The following is a 17,631-nucleotide window of genomic DNA, read 5'->3' on the forward strand; positions in this document are numbered from 1 at the left end:
TTGAAACTTGGCTACATGGTTGTGGAGATAATAGAGAAGGGAACTAAGTACACATTCTTGAGGTGCCCTGTGTTGATAGATCGCGAGAGGAGGCGATGTAGCCAATCAGGTGAAGAAGTCTTATGAGTCTTCTAATGAAGAAATTGAAAACATCCTTGTATTCCTGATTTGATTATCAGCTTTGATGGTGTGATGATGTTAAATACTGAGCTGTAATCAATGAAAAGCAACCTGCAATAGATGTTCCCATGGTTCAAGTGATCAGATGCAGACTGGGGGGCCAGAGAGATGGCATCCTCTATTGACCTGCTGTGATTGTGGGTGAATTAAGGTGGAATATATCCCTTTCATGATATGTAAGCTCAAGACACATATCCCTATAACAAATTAGAGATTTTGTAGCCATCTGACCCTTTGAGCCTTCTGCACCATTCGTTCAATATTATATGGACCAGGTCTTTACTCCAGTTTAGAAGAATGAGTAATGACCACTTTGTCAGGTATGGAATTCATAGGGGTCTTGACAGGGTGAACACAGAGTTGATGTTTTCCCAGGTTCGGATGCCAACAAGGGGCAATCACAGACTCAGAGTTAGGGAATGGCCATGCAGAACAAATTGAGAAGGAATTTGCAATCCAAAGCAGCTAAGGGTGCCGTTCATATTACATATGAGTATAGGGTTATAGTTAGAAGATTGATGCAGAAAGCTAAATAGATCCGTTACAATCTTATTGAAAGGCAACACAACAAAAACGGGCCGAATGGCTGACTACACTTTAATATTCTCAAAACGCAGCGAGTCAGGGTGATTGACAGGGGAATGATCGAGTGCCCGATGGGTGAGCGGTGATTGCACTGCAGGGGGCGCTGCGGCGCGCGATGGGCGATGGCTGTCGTAAGAACACTATTCCGACAGGCCGTAAATCGGCCGTAAACCAAGATGGGGGTAAGTGACGGTTGAGGAGGTTTCTTTGCTAAGATGTTTATTCACTTTTGCCGGGGTTAATCTTCGAATTGGACTCTCTTTGCAGAGGTTTGGGCTGCAGTTGAAAGCGACTTTGGAAAATATCAGCAAGTTGCGGCCGGACGGAGAGGATTTTCGCTGGTACCTGAAGGTGGAGCGGCTGCAAGAAAGTGCTCGGAGTAAATGCCGGGCGGAGGACCCACGAGTGGGGCCCGGAGCTCTGTGTGGGGGCCCGGAGCTCTGGGTGGGGGAGCAGGGTGGGGGCCCGGAGCTCTGGGTGGGGGAGCAGGGTGGGGGCCCGGAGCTCTGGGTGGGGGCCCGGAGCTCTGGGTGGGGGAGCAGGGTGGGGGCCCGGAGCTCTGGGTGGGGGCCCGGAGCTCTGGGTGGGGGCCCGGAGCTCTGGGTGGGGGAGCAGGGTGGGGGCACGGAGCACTGGGTGGGGCAGCAGGGTGGGGGCACGGAGCTCTGGGTGGGGGAGCAGGGTGGGGGCACGGAGCTCTGGGTGGGGGAGCAGGGTGGGGGCACGGAGCTCTGGGTGGGGGAGCAGGGTGGGGGCCCGGAGCTCTGGGTGGGGGAGCAGGGTGGGGGCCCGGAGCTCTGGGTGGGGGAGCAGGGTGGGGGCCCGGAGCTCTGGGTGGGGGAGCAGGGTGGGGCCATGGAGCTCTGGGCGGGGGAGCAGGGTGGGGGCCCGGAGCTCTGGGTTGGGGCCCAGTGTTCTGGTGGGTGCAGAGTGGGGACCCACTGTTCTGTGTGTAGGTGCAGGGTGGGAGCACTACTCTGTGTGTGGATCAGGGTGGTGGGGGGGGGGTTCTCTTGTGACAGGGACATCCTGCTCAGTGCCTGATATGAGTGGAGGATTAAGACCGAGGAGCTCCTTTTACAGTGTGGCAGGCACTGGTCTGGGTGGAGGACAGAGACTGACAATAGGACAGCTGTGTAGATCAACAGTGATCAAGCTCCACAAGTACACTGGTCCATAAATGTGCCTTTTAGTAAAAAAGGTTAGGGTCAGAGAGAAGCCTAGTTCATCAACTGTCTCAGAAAAATTGTTCCATGGATGCTTTTGTTAGGTAATGGGACAGCCAATTACTATCTAGTTGCATCTACATAAGTTGTTGTGTCTCAAACTGTCCCTTGGTGTATTTGGAGAGCCTACATGGGCCATCACTATCCCAAAATGGTGTCTGGATTTTAGTCCCATCACCAGTCTCCACCCAACACTCATACATTCCTCTGCCTTTGCATGAAAGGAGTTATTGTCAAATTACCCAACCTTTCAAGACCTCCAACCATGGTTGCATCTGTGCCTTGGTGCAATGTAGGAAGATTAGTTACTGAATGTTCCCTTTTTCCTTAGCTCCAAAATTGTTTTTCCCTCCTGAGCTGCTAAAATTCTTGAAGTGATGATGTTTAGGAAAGATGGGCAACATTCTGTTAATTTTCAAATGTATTGTAATTCATTAATTTATTCAAAACATTTGTTCTAAGTAGTTTACAATTAACTTCTGTATGTTTTTGCAATAGTTGAAATGTCAGAATTGCGGTGAAGTTTCCGATAAATGGCAGTATGTCACATTAATGGTGAGTTATGTTTTGAATGCCTTATCCAGATATTGAAATTAAATAACTGCACAGACTTTTATCAAGTCATTGGATCGGAATTGGTCAGGTTTCTGTGAAAAATGCAAAGATGATGGTCTAACTTCAGCCAATTTACAAATTATCAGTATGCTCCGGTCAATATATTTTGGATGATCTAGCTTAACATTGCTTATTATTTCTCTGGATTCAATATTCTCCAGCTCCTCTATTTTCATTTCCAATATCTACCATGATTTTTATGGGTTTTTTTTATTGAGGGGTTAGCAGTGGAAAAGGTTAAGAAGTTTATGGTGGCACGGTTGGTGTAGAAGTTAGTGCAATATATTTAAAGTGCCAGTGATCAGGACCAGGGTTTGAATCCTGCGCTGTCTCTAAGGAGTTTGTACGTTCTCCCTGTGTCTGCATGGGTCTTCACCAGGGGCTTCGGTTTCTTCCCACCATTAAAAATGTACTGGCGGTGTTGGTTAATTGGGTATGAACATTGGGTGGCATGGACTCATGGGCCAAAATGTCCTGTTACCATTCTGTATGTCTAAATTTGAAAAAATTTAAAGATTTTTGAAAATTTAAATTTAACTTCAAATTCCTGGGTTCAACATATCTGAAGATCTGACCTGCTCACCCACAGCTATACTTCATGAGGAGTTTGAGGAGATTTGGTATGTCACATTTCTACAGATGTACCGCAGAGACCGTTCTAACCAGTTGCATCATTGTCTGATATGAGGAGCCAATGTAGAGGGCTGGAAAAGACTACAGAGAGTTGTGAACATGGATAGTGTCATCATGGGCATCAGTTTTCATACTCGATGACATCTACAAGAGGCGGTGTCTTAAGAAAGCAGCCTCAAGTACGTTCATCACCATGTTCTCTTTACACTATGTTCTTTCAGGTGGCCAGAATACCCCGATGTAAAGCTGCATATTCTACCCTTATGCAGCACTTGGGGTACCCACCTGAAAGAGCAGGAGGCGCCTCTGAGGCACCAGGAGGGATAATCTCTGGAGCACTGAAGTCCCCCTAAGTACCTAAATGCAGCTGCCTGAAAGTGGCTGCTAAGGGGCGGGCCAATGACAATCAGGTGGTGACCCAACTCCATCCGCTTGACAGCCCCCCGAAGCGGGACGTCGGGGCAGGGGCGGCCGGCGGGGGACGGTGAGGCAGGGTCTGCTGGTGTGGAACGTTGGCTGGGGCGTCACGTGCAGGACATCAGGGCAGGGGTGGCTTGTGGGGTACGTCGGGGCATGGACGGCCGGCACGGGACACCCCTGTCCTGACGGCCCCCGCCGGCTGCCCCTGCCCTGACGGCCCCCGCCGGCTGCTCCTGCCCTGACGGCCCCCGCCGGCTGCCCCTGCCCTGACGGCCCCCGCCGGCTGCCCCTGCCCTGACGGCCCCCGCCGGCTGCCCCTGCCCTGACGGCCCCCGCTGGCTGCCCCTTCCCTGACGGCCCCCGCCGGCTGCCCCTGCCCTGACAGCCCCCACCGGCTGCGCCTGCCCTGACGGCCCCCGCCGGCTGCCCCTGCCCTGACGACCCCCGCCAGCTGTCCCTGCTTGACGTCCCAAAAGGACAGGAGCCAGAGTGCGTTCCGAGGCACCTTTCCTGCAGCTGTCCCTTTCAGGTGAACAGAGCGGCGCTTTCAGGGCTGCCACCTGAACGACCATTCTACAGGTCTGCATCCGCTTCTGCAGGCGCATTCTTGGCGGAGAATGCACCTGAAAGCGGCCACTGCTACCATCAGAAAGGAGGTAGAGAAACCTGAAGGCAAACACCCAACGTACAAAAACAGCTTTTTTTTCCCCTTGGCCATTAGATTTCTGAATGGTCACTGAACCACAGGGACTACTTCACTTTCTCTTCTTTTTGCACTAATTTATTTATGCCACAAAACAACAAATTTTGTGACATGTTCTTGACAATAAATTCTTAGAACAATAAATTTGCCTTGAGCAATCTCTCCTATGAGATGCACACTTGCTGTTTTTTTAATGTTTGGTTGCTTTCCATAACTCACCCATACTAAATGAAATAGTAACCAATTTTCTTCATCCAACTTTCCATCGAAGGATACCATTTGAATGCTTCTATTTTGGATTCTACCTTCTAAGACATAGAACCATAGATTACTACAACACAGAAACAGGCCTAATTGGCCCATGTAATCTATGCCAAACATATCTTCTGCCCAGTTCCTCCGGCCTGCACCTGGACTATAGTCCTCCCATCCATCTACTATTCCAAATTTCTCCTAATTGTTGAAATCGAACCTGCATCCACCAGTTCTGTTGGCATCTCGTTCCACACTATCACAACCCTCTGAGTGATGAAGTCCCCCTAATGTCCTCTTTAAACACCTCACTTTTCACCCTTGACCCATGTCCTCTCATTCTTATCTCACCCAACCTCAGTGGAAAAAATCTGCTTGCTCTATCCCATACACCTCATAATTTTGCATAGCATCATCAAATCTCCCTTCACTCTCTGACACTCCGGGGAATAAATTTTAACCAATTTGACCTTTTCCTATAACTCAGCCTTTCAAGTCCTGAAAGCCTCCTTGTAAATTTTATCTCCAGTCTTTCAATCTTATTGATATGTTTCCTGTAGGTAGGTGACCAAAACAATACACAATATCCAAATTTGGTCTCACCAATGTCTTGTACAACTTCAACATAACATACCAACTATTGTATTTGATTTATGAAGGTAGTGTGCTGAAAGCTCTTTATGAGCCTGTCCTCCTGTGATGCCACTTTCAGGGAATTATGTATCTGTATTTCCAAAGCCCTCTTCTACTACACATTGCAGTGCCTGAACATTTACTGTGCAAGTTCTACCCTGATTTGTCCTCTCAAAATGCAGCACCTCACACTTATCTACTTTAAATTTCATCGGCCATTTTTCCAGCTGGTCCAGATCCTTCCATAAGATTTGAAAGCCTTGCTGCCACTACACCCCTAATCTTTGAGTCATCTGCAAATTTGCTGATCCAATTTACCAAATTATCATTCAAATCATTGCCAAACAACAATGGACCTTGCCCCAATCCCTGAGGCATATCTCAAATAACAGGCCTCCACTATGACTACTCTCTAGCTTCTGGAAAGCCAATGTATAATCCAATTTACTACCTCATCCTGGATGCAGAGTAACTGAACCTCCTTTACCAACCTCCCATGTAGACAACCCACTGTCTGTCCTTCGTCAGCTTTCCTGGTAACCTCGAAAAACTCAGTAAGATTGATTAGACATAACCTCCCACACAGAAAGCCATTGTTGACTCTCCATAAACAGCCCCTGTCTAATCAAGTATTTGTATATTTGGTCTATTAAGATGACTTCCAATAACTTACCCACTACTGAAATCGGGATTATTCTTAAGCCTTTCTCAAACTACAAAATAACATTAGGTACCTTCTAATCTTCCAACTAAGGACGTTTTAAAGATGTCTGCTAGGGCCCCTGCAATTTCTCTGTTAAATATTTCTACATAAATGCAAGTTGTTGTTTTGTACAGAACAGCGCTCCGCTCAAAGGTGGGAGAGGAAGTGCCAACATGATACAAAGGTGCAAGTTATGCTCAAGGGAGAACTCCATTGGTAGGTAATTGATAAAAGTAATAAACTTGTATTCAGTAATCGATGTTTTAATTACTATGCTTTGTCAGATATTTTCTGACTACAAATCTATTGATTAAGAGAATATTATGTTGATGATGATAGGTTTTTAATATTTTGCAAATGTGCATCAAGGAAAATATTTTTCTGTTTGAGTGTATTTCATTTGTTTCCTACAAAAATTAAAAACTACTAAAAATGTGGAATGAAAGCTTAAATTGTTAAGCTCTAAAGATGTTGACAACTTCTAGCAGTGGAAGCAAGGTCTGTATTAGGTGTTAAGTACTCCGAATTCAATACGTTTACCTTGCAAAACAGTCAGAATACCAAAGAGGGTGCTGAAACAGGCATATTTTTTTCATTATTTATAGATCAGTTGCTTAATTGGTTGCTTGGCTATGACTTCTAATTGAGATATTTTCATAAGCATTGCTCCTTGACTGTAGAGTTGGTACATGAGTGAGTATTAGGAAATTTATTATTTTTTTATTTGATGTGCATATCACTAAGCCCAGCATTAAATGCCCATCCCCTAATTGCCCACTGACAGGTGGTCATTTGATATTGTTTTGAACTGCTCAAGTCCATGTTGTTTTGTGGCATAAATAAATTAATGCAAAAAGAAGAGAAAGTGAGGTAGTGCCTGTGATTCAGTGACCATTCAGAAATCTAATGGCCAAGGGGAAAAAAAAAATCCGATGACATTCTGGTTTAGCAGGTCAAGATTTGGACCCAGCAACAATGAAAGAACAGAAATTCAGTGTTCAGTCTGGATTATTTTGTAATTTGGAGAGCCAGTGGCAGTCGATGGCATTCTGCATGGCTTCAGTGGTATAGGCCATAGATTTGGTAGGTGCTGCCAAAGAAGCCTTAGAGTGACAGTAAATCTTGCAGAAGGTATTTGCTTTGACATATAAGCAATGATGAAGTAAATATTCAGTAAAGTGAGACCTTCAGTGGAAAAAGCCTGTCTACATTTGCTCTGTTTATCTCCCTCATATAGCAGGATGTTTGAGCTAGTGGAGTTGTTCAAGTGAACCGGTGCAGACTTGAAAGGCCGACGTGGCCTGTTTCCGCTCTGTAAATGGTTATATGGACTGCTAATCAAGTTCTTTTTTTTTTGGCCTGGTTAGTGTTGAGCTTCTTCTTGTTGGACAAGAGCTCAGAATCAGAATTTATTGTCATGAACATGTCACAAAATTTGTCATTTTGTGGCAGCGACACAATGCAAACATTTATATAAACTACATTACAAAATTAAAAATAGTGTAAGAGAAAGACAAAGTAAGGTAGTGTCTGTTGTTCATTTCAAATTCTGATGGCAGACGGGAAGAAGCTGTCCATGTGCCACTGGGTGCTTATTTTCAGACTACTGTACCTTTTCTGTGATGGTTAGAGAGTGAAGAGGGCATGGCCTGGGTGATGGGAGTCCTTGAGCATATTCATCTGCGAGAGAAGAACACGGTGGTGGGGATAAAGTGCATGTATTCCATTACAATTCTGGCGTGCCTTTTGGAGTGGAAAGCTTTGAAGATGAATCACTTCCCTGTGGAGGCCAGCCTTTGACCTACATTTGTGGACACAATATTTATATAACTGATCCATTTAGGTTTCTGGTTGATATTGATGGACAGGATATTCTTGGACATTTCAGGACTGATAATATCATTTCTCTTTTGGAGGTATTGCTTGGCACTGTGTGAATATATTACTTGCCACATATCTCATACTGCTACAGGCCATGCTCCACATTGACATGGAATAGTTCTTGCACTAAGGATCTGGGAATCAATCAGAAAACTTTCCAGTTTAAGAACTCCTACAACAACATCCCAGAACTGAGATGGACAGCTTCCAACAACCACAGCCATTTACTGTGCTAAAAATTAGAGCAACTAGATTAGATTTTTTTTTTGCTTCCACTGAATTCCACGTCACCAGTTCTCCTTGACATTGCAAATGTCCTGGATCCGTCTTGATATCAAGAAGAGTTCTTGCTTCACATCTAGAATTCATCTTTAATCCAGGTGAGATAGTGGGGACCACAAGAGGAGGCAGAAGCGGATCATCTTCCCAAACATCTGGCTGAAGATCAATGCAAACACAACAACTCATAAATGTCTTTGTTCAAGGAGTTAATTACTTGATTGTCCAATGCCCTAAATGTGGCAGGACCACAGACATTTAATTTGATGATCAGATTCCGATCTGTGCACTGTGGGAATGCAGTATACTACTTCTCTGTTTAGGCTGCATGTGACACCATATATAGCCACACCAGCTTTGTGCTGCACTTTTACCTATGCTTAAGGCTGGTCATTTTATGCTTATACTATTGGACCAGCGTGAGTGATCAAAATTGGTTGGCAATTGTAAAATGAGAGAAATATAAACCTCTAAGTCAGGGGTGTCAAACTCAAATTCACAGAGGGCCAAAATTAAAAACTTGGACTAAGTTGTGGGCCAAACTAAATATTTATTGAAAATTTTCAACAACATCTGCATGTTTTCTCTTGTTTCAACATATGTAATGTTAAACTTTTTCTTATTAAAATAAATGTTTAATAATAGTTTTGGTTAAACTCTTTCCAGAAGAAGCATTAACAAGTGAGAAATAAAATATTCAATAAATAATATTTCTCTATAGCCTTTAAGCTCCTTTTAAATGTATTTTTTTCACAAGCCAACAAGTCAAAAAAATAACAATTTGCTTCAATGACAAACAGGTTGGTCTTTTAAAATGATGAACATATAGTCTCCCTCCCACCTGTGTTGAAAGGTCCTGTTTTCTGTCTTTCGTTTGGCCATTTTTCGTAAGGGGTTTATTACATGTGAGTTGGGCGACAGGTCGCAGATGCTAATGAAAGTAAAGAGAGGAGGTGGGGGTGATTAGCGGGCTGACGGGCCGGCGCCAATGCGTTTGCAAAACATTCTGGGATTTGTAGTATTAGCTGTGCATGCGCTATACTGGCGCAGCGGCCAGCGGGCCAGCTCTAATACATATTTGATATGATATTGCGAGCCAAATATAATTATATCACGGGCCAAATTTGGCCCACGGGCCTCAGTTTGACATGTGTGCTCTAAGATTATAAATAGTGGCTTAATGCAATTATGCTCCTGCTGATGGCCCAGAGCTTGCAGCTTCCTGTCTGCAAGCTCTGAGATTCGACATTGGCTCTGAATTATTCCCTTCGAGTTCAATCGTAATACCATGCAGCACAATGAAGGGCAGCATCATCTTGAGGATGGTCTGTGTCTCCGTTAGGATTATCTGGTCATTTATGGTATCAATGCTGTCGTGGACAGATGCATCAAACAATGGAGCAATCAAGTAGCTCTTTGTTGGTTCTCTACCATTTGCTAAAAGCCCATGTTTGCAGCTGAATTCTTCAGGTTTTGACTAGAAACCTACTAACCCAGTCTTCAACATGTTTCTCATGAGTGCATTTTATCAACTGTTGTACTAAATGGTGTTCAACTTAGAGAATACTATTTCCTCATTGAGAGAGGGTGAAGGAATTATTCAGCAGGAGGTTTACTCACCTCTGTGATTTCAGGATCCAGATGTCTCTGTTGAGGAATACTGTGGATACTATCGCCTTTATATTTTACAATCTTTCCACCAACTCTGGCATTTGGGTCATGTCACGAGACAGGGCATAAACAAGAATCCTAATAGAGAAGTCCAGAACTTTGATTTTAAGATATTGTATGAGGCCTTATTTTATCCACCTATCCCAATTACCAAATGCCCCAAGATGTCTGTGTAAAGGATTTAGCTGTTGATGGACTGCCTTTGTCACCAAATCCACTGCTTCGATGGGTATAGGATTGTCCAAATAGTTTTATTTATGTTTAGATGTACTGATTTGAAACAAATGAGTGGCTTGCTATAACTTATCAGAGGGTATTATTGTGGTTCTGAGGTCACACCATTTCAAGGTCACTATTACTAATATCATTTTTTTAAATTCCAGATTTATTATAATTAACTAAATTTAGGTTCCCCAGCTGGCCTTTTGAGAATTGAATCTATGTCACTGAATCTTTAGATTACCGGTCCATGGAATTAATCAATTTCTTTCATTTTTGGTAAAATAGCAATAATCTGTTTGTGTTTTGTTTGCAAATCGCAATTTGATCGCTGCTGTTCAGGTTTAGCCAGAATATTGAAACATCTCTTATTTCAATTACTAAAGATGCTCTATAAAAATGCTCAAGGTTACTCAATTCTATCCTTCTCAACTGTCAGCAGCCTTTTATGCAGTGGGTCACATATCCTTCAATGAAGCTTCTGGATGAGTCAAAAGGCAACTGCATTTTCGTATTTCTAATGCAAGGCCACTGCCTTCAGATCCTGCTACAAATCTCTTGTTTGAAACACAATCAAATTCTTCCCTAACTTTGTGTTCTATTTACCCTTGGTTCTGTTTTGGACTTTGTATCCATTTCATCATTGAAACTGCCCATTTCCACCTTCTCATTATTCGGTTGTCTCTAGATTTGATTATTCCAATGCATCCTTGGTTAGACTCATTGTATTCACTATACACGAGGTAATTCAAAGATCTGCTGGCCATGATCTTTTTGCCTATTTTTTTGGGGTACTGACATACATTTGCACTTAATTCATCAATAATGATTTCAAAACTTATGCCCTTACTTTCAAATCTTATCTTGAGCTTGGCGCACCCTCTAGTCCTCCAAAATATCCAATTTTTTCCATTTCTAGTCTCTTGAACATCCTTAACAGTTGTGTCTTCAACTACCAAAGGCTCCATTAGTACCTCACAAATCCTCTTCACATCTTTCATTAAACAATATTCCTTTAAACCTTCCAATTTGCAGTTTTTCTTTTCACGTATGAAAATAAGAGTAGAAGGCCACATCTCCTTCCTCATTCGCTGACCTTCCACTAAATATGACTGTGATTGATCTTTGAAAAGTTAGAGAGCAGCAGTTAAGTTTCTCAGTAACCTCCTTCTCCCAAGTGAGTGTTCGCTCCTTCTACCTGTCTCTCCACCTCCCTGACTTTCTGTCCAATACCCTCTTAGCCCCACCTCAGTTTCTTCCACGCCTTGATATTTCCTCTTCCTACTTTAGTTTTAATAAAATGTCACAATCTGATATATTAACTTACCATTTCTACCATGGATGCTGCCTAATTCACCAAGCTCTTTCTGCTTCTTGTTTGCTCAAGATTTCAGTATCTGCAATTTTTGTTTCTCAGAAGATTATTGGAGTTTCACTCCAATTAACTTTCATACCATCAATGGTCTTGCTCCCAAACTCTGGAATTTCATTCCTGAACCTTTCTGCCCTTAGCTTATTTCTTTATTTGGCTCTACATCAATTTCTGTAGGATTAAATGTATGAAACTGCCCTGTATATTTTACTACATTTGGAGGTGCTACCCACAGTCAAAAAGATGATGAAAAATATGCAAATTTGTTGAATTATCTACATAGTGTTTCATTGATACCCCCTACAGCTCATGTCAGCATGCCTACTTGTAAAGGACAGTTATCTGTTAATTGTTGGATAATTTTGGGTGTACGATACAGCAACTAAGGTGGTCTAAATTTGAAATTTTACTTACTGATGGTGGTAAAAAAGGATTTTTATCTGAGATGTATGCTTTATTGCAGAATAAAATGCTTAAGCCCGATATTTATAAATCTAAATTAAAATGGGAAAAAGATTTGTCAACATCTATTTCCCAGGGTGATTGGATGAACTTTTGTGAGGATAGTATGACTATAATTGTAAATGTAAGGTATAGATTGGTTCATTATAATTTTCTTGATCAGTTATACTTAACTCCAGAGAGATTAAGGAAATATAAGTTTATCTCTTCTGATTTATGCTACAGATGTCATGAGGAAGTTGGTTCTTTTTTACATTCTACTCAGTTATGTGAAACCTTTTTGGGGTAGATTTAAGGAACTTTTAGAAGCTATTTTTAAATTGAAAATTTCACTTGATCCTTTGGTATTTTTATTGGGTTATATTAAGAAATTGAGCTTGGAGTTAAAATAAATAAATTTCAAATTGCTTTTTTGAGATTGTCTCTAGCTGTGGCTAGAAAATGATTGGCAATTACTTGGAAAATTTAGACTAATTTGAGTATTCAGCGATGACATTTGGAAATGAGATCTTGTATCCCATTGGAAAAGATAACATATGTAATAATTTTGCTTTGTTAAAACCTGGAGCTAGTATTTGGAATACATGGGGTTGAATTATTAATCTTTTTCCCACGCATTGATGGTGTTGCTCCAAACCATGGCAAATAATTGAAGTGTTATGTTAATTGATCTCCTTTTTTCCTCTTTTCTTCCTTTCTTTTGGGGTAGCTTAGTGGGGGGATTGGGAGGGGTGAGTGGGTTAGGGTGGTGGGGTTGTAAGGAGTAAAAATAAAAATATAATGTATGTATTAAGCTTTATTTGTTTGTACAGGTACACAATCCTTTATCCGGACATTTAAAATACGGAAAGCTCCAAAATCCGGCAAGTGGGGAGAGAGATGGCAGCACTCGTTGGATGGGCAAAGGGGAGAGACCAGCAGTACTAGTCGGGCGGGCAAGTAGGAGAGACCGGCAGCGCAAGGGGGAGAGACCGGCAGTGCGAGTTGGGTGCGTGAGAGACCGGCAGCGCAACTCGGGCGGGCGAGGGAGGAGACCGGCAGCGCGACTCGGGTGGGCGAAGGGGGGAGACCAGCAGTGCGAGTCAGGCGGGTGGGGGGAAATCGGCAGCGCGAGTCAGGCAGGTGGGGGGAGATCGGCAGCACAAGTCAGGTGAGGGGGGGGAGACAGCAGCGGGACTGGAAGGGGGTGGGGGTGGATACAGCAGCACAATTCGGGTGGGCTTAAATCTGGCTTTCTGAAATCAGGAAAAATCCAAAATTTGGAACACACTTTCCTCTAAGGGTTCCAGATAAAGGATTGTCTACTTGTATCTTTATCGTATGATTTATAATGATTAATAAATTAAATTTTCAGAAACAAAAAGGACGCTTATCTGAAACTGTGAAACTTAGTAGGAAAGAGTTTTCTATATTCATCAGTGGTTCTCAACCTTTTTCTTTCTACTCACATACCACTTTAAGTCATCCCTAGGCCATTGGTGCTCTGTGAATAGTGAGAGATTACTTAAGGTGGTATGTGAGTGGAAAGAAAAAGGTTGAGAACCACTGATATACAGTATTGAAATTATAATTGTCATTCACTTTATTTTAGACAGCCTATTTCTATTTGTGCTCATTCATAAGAAGATTAGTATTTTGTTCAGCAATGAATACTCATAGTTCCTTCTGAATTCTGTTACTGGTATCTTCAGTGTTTAGAAATGGTAGCCAAAAATAGAGTCCCATTCAGGCCTAATGACTCATTTGTATTACTTGGGGCTTAGATGGATTTTGCAGTTACTGATTGGATACAATTGTCCATTTAAAAAGTAGTTCTCAACCTTTTTCTTTCCACTCACATATCACTTTAAGTATTCCCTATGCCAAAGGTGCTCTGTGATTAGTAAGAGATTGCTTAAGGTGGTATGTGGGTAGAAAGGAAAAAGTTTGAAAACTACTGTTTTAATCATACCTAATTGACTATCATGTGCACGGTTTCATAACTCCAAAAGAAATGGGCCAATGCCAATTTTTCTCAAGTAAATTATTTGAGTAACTATTGGGTCCAGAGCAGTGATTTGCAACCTTCCCTTCTCAATCACGTACCACCATAAGCAATCCCTTACTATTCACGCAGCATCAATGGCATAGGTATGTGAGTGGAAAGAAAAATGTTGAGAACCATTGCATTTAAAATCTCTTGAAGTCTTGCTTTCTTTTGTAGTGAAAATGTTAATTATCTAGAGTAAAATGTTTGAACAGTGAAACTATCAGCATTTTAGCCCTGTGCTATTTAAAAACCTAGAGTACAGATGTTGCAGCAGTGAATTAATTCATTTTTACTGCTTTTCAATGTCCCTTAAATTCACCACAAAAATTTAACACTTCACTTTGGTTTAAATTGTGATTTATTTTCTTTCAGATATTCTGAAGGATACCATCAAGCCATACAATGTAAGTACACTTTTAACCACACAAATCATTTTCTATTCTGTACTTTTATTCAACTTTTTTTCTGCTGTGGTTAATTAATTTGTTTTGCTTGAATATATACAAGTTGTTTTTTCCTGAAAAAATTGATTTATGTTTCTTCTTGTATGCATTTCCATACGAAATGTGTCTGTGAATTTTGTTGATCATATTGATTTTTTTTTTAATTTAAAAGGCTGAAGACAGTGAAAGATTTAAGACTATTGTACATTTTGAATGTCGGGGATTGGAGCCAGTTGATTTTCAACCACAGGTAACTAGGAGATCTCCAAGGTACAATAGTAAAATTACACTGAAATGATGGAGAAACTCAGCTGGTCTTTCATTATCCATAAATTGCTGACGTTTTAGGCCTGAGCCCTTCTTCAAGGAATAAGCAGAATGAGCCAGAAGCAGGAAATCTCAGAAATCAGACAGTGCCAGCTGGGAGAGACCCTCAAATAGTGTTAATTGAATATGATAAGGAGAGGAGTCACAGAATTGATTATGTCTTTGTGAAAGCAGACAGGGAAAAAGGAGAGAGACAGAGCTGGGGGATAATGACGAGGGAGAAGAAGTGAGGGATGAGAGTTTTAATGAAAGCCGGAGAAGTTGATATTAATGCTCAGTTAGAAGATGAGGTGTTGTTTGTCCAATTTTCGGGTGGACTCAGTTGAACAGTGCACAAGACCATGGACAGACATGTCAGCAAGGGAATGGGATGGGAAATTAAAATGGGTGGGCATTGGGAGATCCATGCCATTGAGGCAGACTCCATGGTACAGTAAGCTAGGTTCCTATCAGCTTGGGCCTAAACCAATGACAAAAATGTCATGTTCAAATTCAGCTCTGCTTGTTTTATAGTTCACGTATTTTCCCCAAAATGTTCCCTCGAGATTATTGGTTCTCAACATTTTTTCCCCACTCACATACCACCTTAAGTAAATCCCTTACTAATCACACCTGTGGCATAGGATGTCATAGGTGCTCTGTTGTCAACTCTCCTGTTCTCATTCATTAGCATGACTGAACCTGCCATTTCCCATTACTGTCCCTAATTTCATTTCCTCAGTTACTCATAACACAATTTTCAGCTCCCTTGTATTGCTTACCACTCTATATTTCTGTTCTTTTAATCTTGTATGTACAAAAGAAAAGCATTCAGATCACCTGCTGCAATTTAAATATCCACAACTTGAACTTACATTTGCCACCATACTTATTGGGTGATTAGTTTCAAGCAGCTGCTAAGGAAACCAACGTCTGGGAACTGAGGTATAGGGAGAATGTTTATTTTGTGAGCTGTCCAGTTCAAAAGCAGAATTACAGAGGGAAAGATACATTAGAACAGAGCAAAGGCATCATTATTTTACTGGTAAATGCATAAAAGTGCTGGAGAAACCCAGCGGGTCCTGCATCGTCAATAGGAGGCAAAGATACATAACTAACATTTCGGCCTGAGAAGGTATGGTTATCTTTGCCTCCTATGGACTTTGTGGGGCCTAGTGAGATTCTCCAGCACTCTTGTATATTTATCTCAATCACAATGCCTGCAGACTATCTTGTTTCACATTATTTTACTGATACAAGGTTCCTTCAGGATTCTGTTAACAATGGGAAAGAAACCGCCCTTGAATCTTTTCCTCATTATTTTACTTTCTGAACCTGATTTGATATTAAATACTGCAACTTGCAATCATTTTCCAGATTCCATGCTGGTCACTTAATATTTCCAATTTTATTCAGTATAAGATTTCATTTCCTGTCTTGTTCACACAAATCAATGGAGGAAGCAATAGGTGGTGCAGAATGCAAAATCATTCCCTCTGTATTTTGTTTGGTCCAATAAGTTAATAATTGTTGAAAGTTACAACACTAACTGAGAATTATCTGGGCCTAGGCTGGATTTGCAGCGGAAGGAACAGAATCTGGAACAAAATTTGATGAAATTAATCTACTGGAAAAGGTGAGCCGCTTACATTCATTAATCTCAACAAGATTGGACCGAGGAGGGAGGTGACTTGAATTGTAAGATAAAATATTTAATATCTAATCATGGTCAGAAAACAGAGAAAAAAAGGAAAATAGTTTAATGTTTTTATTCAGTCAACAATAATTAAAATCTGAAAATTAAAACTGAAGTACCAAATCCTACAATTAACTGTATACTACCTGGAAAATTTATACTGTATTCGTCAGTTTAAGTAGAAATGCAGTTATGCTTCATTGGTCTCTCTTAACTGTGACAATGTAGATGGTCATTTGACCATCAACTAGAGAAGTATCAGTTATCATACAAGGCTGAAGTGTCTTGTGGTGACAGGAATGAAGGAAATTTCCTCACTCTTGTCAAAAAAATTGAAATAAAGTAAAACCAAAATCATTAAAATAATCTGAACAATATTAAATGTAACATGACACTTGTGACAGCTTTATCTAAATAGAGTAATGAACACCAGTGAATATTTTTTAAAAATCTGACTAATAATAAATCAACCAACCAAAAATCAAAGGAAGAGTAATGCTGGAAATACACTCATCCAGCAGGATGTATTGACATTTTGACAGTGAATTTTCAATAGACTGTTTCAGATGAAAGTATATTGCCTGCAGAAAAATAGCAGCCCTGCCACTGGTCCAGATCCGGGAGATTGGGGAGCAGAGATAAAACACTGCTCCAAAGGGTTCAACTACAGTATCTGGTCCTAATGCCAAGAGTGCCTTATAGGCCTTAAACGGCCTGTAAAGAAGCTGACGGTATTTTAATTTTAAATCCACAGAGGTCTATGCCCAAAATAACAAGTGTCTATGCTCAGTAGCATCCTTGAGGAATCGCAGATTCTGGCAGCAGTGGAATGGTGAAGGGCACCAAAAATGGGGAGAACATCCCCTATTGAGAAAGACAAGCAGAGGAGGCAACCATACAGGACGGTGTCTGCAGTGGCAGACCAGCGATGGGATCAGTAGCTGAGGGACTCACACAGGCTGTGGGCGACTTGCGGTCGGGCACCCATGCAGGCTGCTGGAGATTGGTTCATGGGAACCAGGTATCAGAACCAGAATTTGAGATGGTATTGAGGGCAAGAAGGGCTCCCAAAGGATGGTGAACACTGAAGGCTTCCTGATTGTGTTGGAGTCCCTGGCAAGGGACTCCAGCCACCCACAACACTGTGTGGGAAAAACTTGCCCCTGATGTTTCCCCCTGAACTTTCCTCCCTTCACTTTGTACAGATGTCCTCTGGTGTTTACTACTCCTACCCTGGGAAAAAGGTGCTGGCTATCTACCTCATCTATGCTTCTCAGTATCTTGCACTCTCCTTGTTATCCAGGAGATTCACCAGCATGCAAA

At 41.8% G+C, this 17,631-nt stretch overlaps 1 protein-coding gene across 5 annotated transcripts in view; it reads left to right on the plus strand.

Moving 5' to 3' along the window:
- The window catches only part of czib (CXXC motif containing zinc binding protein), a 17,973-nt gene continuing 342 nt past the window's right edge, over positions 1-17,631 (plus strand). Inside the window, exons 1-7 of one of the 5 annotated variants that reach the window (XM_069938474.1) lie at positions 1-109; positions 1,033-1,106; positions 2,490-2,546; positions 6,085-6,166; positions 14,236-14,267; positions 14,479-14,556; positions 16,183-16,248. In XM_069938474.1, coding sequence (XP_069794575.1) covers positions 16-109; positions 1,033-1,106; positions 2,490-2,546; positions 6,085-6,166; positions 14,236-14,267; positions 14,479-14,556; positions 16,183-16,248 — 483 coding nt within the window. In that variant the 5' untranslated portion in view covers positions 1-15. Of the gene's footprint in view, positions 110-858; positions 948-1,032; positions 1,145-2,489; positions 2,547-6,084; positions 6,167-14,235; positions 14,268-14,478; positions 14,557-16,182; positions 16,249-17,631 lie in introns of those variants that run through there. The other 4 variants (XM_069938477.1, XM_069938475.1, XM_069938476.1 and 1 more) reach the window with 4 other exon arrangements.

Source organism: Narcine bancroftii, chromosome 5, assembly GCF_036971445.1.
Source record: "Narcine bancroftii isolate sNarBan1 chromosome 5, sNarBan1.hap1, whole genome shotgun sequence".
Classification (NCBI taxonomy): Eukaryota; Metazoa; Chordata; class Chondrichthyes; order Torpediniformes; family Narcinidae; genus Narcine; species Narcine bancroftii.